Source organism: Cupressus sempervirens, chromosome 1 (genome assembly GCF_028749045.1).
Source record: "Cupressus sempervirens isolate cs-2001-9-10 chromosome 1, ASM2874904v1, whole genome shotgun sequence".
In the NCBI taxonomy this organism is placed as follows: Eukaryota; Viridiplantae; Streptophyta; class Pinopsida; order Cupressales; family Cupressaceae; genus Cupressus; species Cupressus sempervirens.
Genome location: NC_143118.1, coordinates 598,532,823 through 598,538,439, shown reverse-complemented (window position 1 = coordinate 598,538,439; position 5,617 = coordinate 598,532,823). Strand labels below are relative to the sequence as shown.

The 5,617-nt window shown below is 34.9% G+C and overlaps 1 protein-coding gene across 2 annotated transcripts; it reads right to left on the bottom strand.

Moving 5' to 3' along the window:
- Positions 1-2,035: 2,035 nt before the first annotated feature.
- LOC149578862 (amino acid permease 8-like) lies at positions 2,036-5,394 on the bottom strand. Of its 2 annotated transcripts, none has more exons than XM_089832259.1 (7): positions 5,208-5,394; positions 4,848-5,084; positions 4,654-4,747; positions 3,513-3,727; positions 3,160-3,290; positions 2,827-3,054; positions 2,036-2,698 (listed from the first exon to the last, which is right to left on the bottom strand). In XM_089832259.1, the coding sequence occupies exons 1-7, from the start codon at positions 5,233-5,235 to the stop codon at positions 2,303-2,305; spliced, it is 1,329 nt and encodes a 442-aa protein (XP_089688385.1). In that variant the 5' UTR covers positions 5,236-5,394; the 3' UTR covers positions 2,036-2,302. The 2 variants fall into 2 exon arrangements, with proteins under 2 accessions (XP_089688385.1, XP_089688378.1); XM_089832252.1 differs by having other exon boundaries at positions 5,212-5,394.
- Between the last annotated feature and the right edge of the window lie 223 nt (positions 5,395-5,617).

Below are 5,617 nucleotides of genomic sequence, written 5' to 3'. Positions count from 1 at the left end.
CACTGATGCTAATTTGCCATGCCTCAGAAGTCTATAGAAAATCCCTTCCTTCTCCATCATTCACAATTCTTTCAAGAATCCAAGCTGATCGAATCATTCAAGTGATTAGAAGTGCTAGAAAGAGCATATAAGCAAGTAGAAAATATATGAGCATATGAATCTTCTCCCATGCATGTAAGCTTTGAAGCTTTCATTTTAGCCTGTAGCTCGTGGCTTCCATTAAACGTGTAGCTTCCATTAAGCTTTTTATTTAAGCTTCTATGAATGTCTGAATATCAAGAGCTCTCAATAAACCTTTGAAATGCTTTTTGAAACCCCTGAAAGGTGTCACCAACTAAGCATGAGTCTTTCAATTCTTTTTGATGAGTCATAGAATTGTAGACACCTTGTGTTTAATTGATGCACTAACCCCCGTGTTGTTGACACATGTTAATTCTCATGCAAGCTTATAACTCCAATTTACTTTACTCTTTCCAATTTTATTTATTTATTTATTAAGTCTCATGCACTAACTTTAATATCTCCACTTTTCAATCTTAATATATTTATATTTTAATCATATGAGATTTAAAATCTTTTAATAATTTAAAATATATTTTCCACTTTTAAATTTCATTTTCCAAAACTTTATTGCTAAAATATTTATTAGCTTTAATAATAATATTATTTAGTCATTTATTTAAAAATGAGCTCCAAATATATATAAATATTATCACATTCCAAATTTAAACTTTTAACTTTTATCTTCCAATTTAATTATTTTATTTTCAAATTTAATTATTTAATTTAATTAATTTTTTAATTAATTAAATAAAATAAATATTAAAATATCATATTAATTTTTCATTAAATTAAACCATTAATTAAATCTTTTAATTAGGCTTAATTAATAGAAAATACTCCAAAGACTCACAAAGGTAAAAGTACGAAAAACTCATCATAGCCAATATACATACAAATCAAACCAAGGGGTTTATATCACGAATTACATCATCTGACGCATTCAGAGGGTACTCAACTTAAATACTTGTCTTAATTTTTCAATTAGAACAAATGGCTTAAAGGGTTGAGATTTGGACTTGAGAATTTATCTCCCCTTTTATCATTGAGATACTGTGATAGGGTACGCTCATCTTGACAATTCAGAGAAGTTGATATCCGGTACCTGCAACCTGCATAAAAACTATGCATGTACAAGCACAATATATACTAAACTAAACAGGGAATGGCAGGAAGTGATGCATTGTGTAGATCCCGACTAGCAAATGACTACGACTCCCTTCCTTAACCACATCAGACACACCATACAAAAGCAAATACACAAAGCAAACACGCACACCATACACATGCAAGTATGAGGTAAGTATCAATAAGAAAACACATATGATAATAAATCATCTTACTAATCATTATTAATAAAATGCAACTACTGAAAATAATCATCATGCATACATGAAATGTAGAGTCTAAGTAATCTCATCACATATCAACTGAATCCATAGCACAATATCTGATAATCTCATAATAATGTTACTAATCATTAACATGAAACTAGCTCTAAAAGAGTTCAGCAATGATAACAAAATGCGAACCAGAGGCAGGCACTACACAGACAAAAGTGAGTTATTGTTAGCACATAGTCTCACATTTACATAGTTGGGATGTTCAAGTGAATTTAGCAGAAAAATCAGTTTCCTCTTCCGTCTGACTGTTTTGAGTGCCCCATAAGGTGTCACTTAAAATTGTGAACGTGGAAGACGATGGTATAAGCCATAGCTCTGTAGCATTGCTTTCAAGCGATTATAAGGAGCTGAGCAACACATTTTGAAGACTTTGATGGGCCATGAAGAGCTTTATCACCCATGTGGATATTAAGGATGGCTATGGTGAACGCATGGAAGATACAAAGCACAGGAATATGAAAAAGCACGGGGTTGTAGATGAGACTGCTAGGCAGAATGCAGAAATGTCCTGGTTGGAGTGGAGGAAGGCTATAACAGATGGAATTCAGGATGGAGAGCAGAAAAACAAAAGATTAAATAAAATATTCAAACAAGGCTTTCAAATTTAACTTTTTCCGTTAACAGGGACACTCGTAGCAATTGTCATATAGGAAGTTAGAAACTCCTTTTTGTGATACTTTTATAATACCTCCATAATATAATATAATAATATATGTATGCACATTTCTGCATTCTCTTGGTAACAGAATAACAGAAGGAATTGTTCAACAACTTGATTGTGTACTAATGGAAAGCGTGCATTCTAAATGGAATGCTCAAAAGCCCATTCTGTCTATTGTCTAGTGACCTTTCACAAGGCCTTCTATGGATGCTATAGTGGATGCCACTGAGATGAGAAGACAAATGAAACTGAATGCTTGCAAAAGAATCCAATCAACTGTCCATTGTTGGACTTTCTTCTGTTCAATGTGCATACTCACTGGAAAGTACACAACCAATGGCCAAAACTTAGCTGCAGCTGCAAGTCCAATAATCTGATTGAAGAGCGGAAATAAAATGGCAATACCAGTTATTGAGATCACAAATGCAGTTCTCCAACACAACCTGAACAGTTTAACGTTATATAACCCACTCAGAGGAATGGGTAGGCCACATTCATAATTGATGGTTCTATGGTTTCGCCACTTATTCAAAAACCAACCTTCAACAAAAGCAAACAGGGGCTGACAAAATACCTGCAAGAATGTAAGATGCCGAGGCAGTAAGATTTCACGGATCAAGGAAAATCCAACTTCAGGGCTTATAGCTTTTAGAAAATTGTAGTTGATGAAAGTTTTGGAAAAAAGGACTGGAAAATTCTTACTTGGTATGCCCCCACCAGATGAACCACAATGCATGCATTGGCAAAGTCAATCAGCCAGTAAGGCTCATAAAAACCAAAACCTGTCAAGATGTTTCCAGGTGCATTATCCCCAAATGCTGCATACCCGAAGCAACCACAGAGCATATAGAAGAAATTTGTTGTTACTACAGCGATCATAGAAGATTTCTTAATAGTTTTATTTTCTGGAGGCTGTGACTTTAAAGTATTCTGCATGATCATACCATAAGTCCACAATTAGCTGAATTGCCGCAGTTGGAGGACAGCTTATAAAAATGTTTGAGCTTACACATGAACAAAGTAGTATTTCAGTACCTCAATTTCTATAAGAAGCACGGAGAATGGATATGAAAATGCAATGTCACCAACAGCTTGGAGGACCTTCAAAACTTTCTGTGACGCTGGCATGCTGTTTCCACCAATATTTCCATAAATTTTTCCATTTTCTACAATTTCCAAAAGTTTTGAATCTTACAAGAATTGCAAGGTAAAGGAAACCATAACTATGCAGTCTTTGAGGTGCATGGAGAAAGAAGTTAGAGATTACAATGCATTAAGTAGGATTTCAAAAATCTCTAATCTAATTAAAAATTAAACAGACCGAAACAGAATGGGTGCGATAAAAACATTTTTTCATTAAAATGAATGAGAATAGGATACAAGAATACCAACTACTTTTGCAATGCCAAGACCCAGTCCTACTGTCGAGTATGAAATGGACATTATAGCTGCAATTGTTGAAAGACCCGATAGTTTATGGAAGCTTGGTATTTGAGATAAGATCACTTGTGTTAGTCCAAACATTATCAGGAATTGGTATGTTGAATACTGACATTGATACTCATGTCCATTCTTGTGATAGCAATCTGATTGCCTGATTGCTCTGCAATGGCAGGATCCTATTAGATCCAGTGTAAAAAGCAACCAAAATATCATAATAGAGTATACAAAACATAAATTTCTGAAGTTGTAATGAAAAGTAACATCCATTCCAGTTCAGATAATGACAAATAAAACTAATTCAGTAAATAACCAATTCAGAGCAGACAATAAGAGAATCCATAGTATATATGTACAAAACATTGGGAAACTGGGAAGTGGAAAGAAAATGGAATTGGTTTGAACAGGGAATCGGGGTTTTTTAAAGGCTATGAGAAGAAGGAGAGATTCTAAGGTTTCCTTACATCTGCGCAATGAATATTGAATCATAACAATCAAACAAAACGATCGCCTACCGTTCATCATTTTGCAAGTAGGGAGACAAATTATATTCAAATTCATAGCTATTAGTCATTAAATAACAAACCCTAAGCTTATATGTGGCGTACTTTCAATGTCACCAGGTAAGAAAGATAAGCAATGGCAGAACAATTATTTTAAAACATCTTGACAACAGACCAATTAAACAGAAGAACATTTTAATCGAAGGTTCGGAGTTACAGCTTCAATACACAGCTATTGGACAGATTTTGAAATGGTCACTAGTTAATGGTCAAAACTAGTTTCTGACATGTTATATGCATTTGTTGACAAGACCGGCCATTACAGCAGGCTGCGAAAGCATAAGAAATGTTGGTTCCAGTCCATTACATTTCTGAGCAACCAGCAGCTTGCACATAAGCTATATACGGACTCAGTTTAAAAAGTAGACTTCAAACCCTCCTTAAGGCCCTAATTACTTCCACCATTTGGAAGGACGAATATATAGAACCAACCCTCGTAAGGTTTTAGTTGGCATTGAGGGAAATTGGTGTTAATTTTTCAAGCACAAAACGTTTTTACAGCCTTGAAAGTGAGCTGTAGGTCTACCTCATACTAATTGAAGCAGTTATTGTATAAGCGATACACGTTCCACAAAGGCCCAAATATTGTATTAGTCCACATACCCATGCTTTCCTGTCACCTACAAGAAAGAACAAACAAAATTTAAAAACCTTTTATCCCTGATATGATGAATGCTACCCATATATATGTTAGATTAAAAGGATGGCAAGGTTGGAAACCCAGAATTGTTTTCACGGCATCTCTGTATGTATAATTCCTGTGTGGTCCGCTGACTGGATCAGGAAACCTATAACAATCTGCTAGCAAAATAGAAGAGTAGTACGTGATGAGAGCAAAACAGATCATGACTGCAGGCCCTGCAATCCATCCCAACTGAGCAACACTCCATGGCAGTGCTAAAACCCCTGCCCCTATCACTAATGTGATTATATGTGCTGTTACACTCCACAACGTGCCTGTTCATTTCATTCCCAAACACAAAAAGAAAAATGGTTGGTATCTTCCCAATCAAAGCATGTTTAGTACTGAATTTCAATTACCAATCAAAAAGGAAGTAGAAATATGATTATATGCAACACCTGCCTGTGCGAGGAAAATGATCATCATTTGCAAGATGGTATGTGCGGATTTCACTTTCCCTATTGAGAGGCACCTCTAGCTGTGTCATTTCCTCTCCCTTTCGTTTCCTCTGTGTTGAACGCTTATTTCTCTGTATAAATGGTATCGAGTGAATGTTTGTTCTCTTTGATGCTATGATTACTCGACATTATTCCATGTATAATCTGTGAGTTTCATACTTCCATTCCATTGCTTGGGCAAAGTGGGCTAATACATTTCAAGACCGGAATACCGTGCAGGTTCAGAGAGTTTGAAAAAATATCCTTTCGTCTTCTATTTGTTTTTTTTTATTGATAAATATTTGTTATTCTAGTTGATCAATAAAATAGATAAATGAGGTTTTATTTATTAGGGATACTGTAGTAGTTAT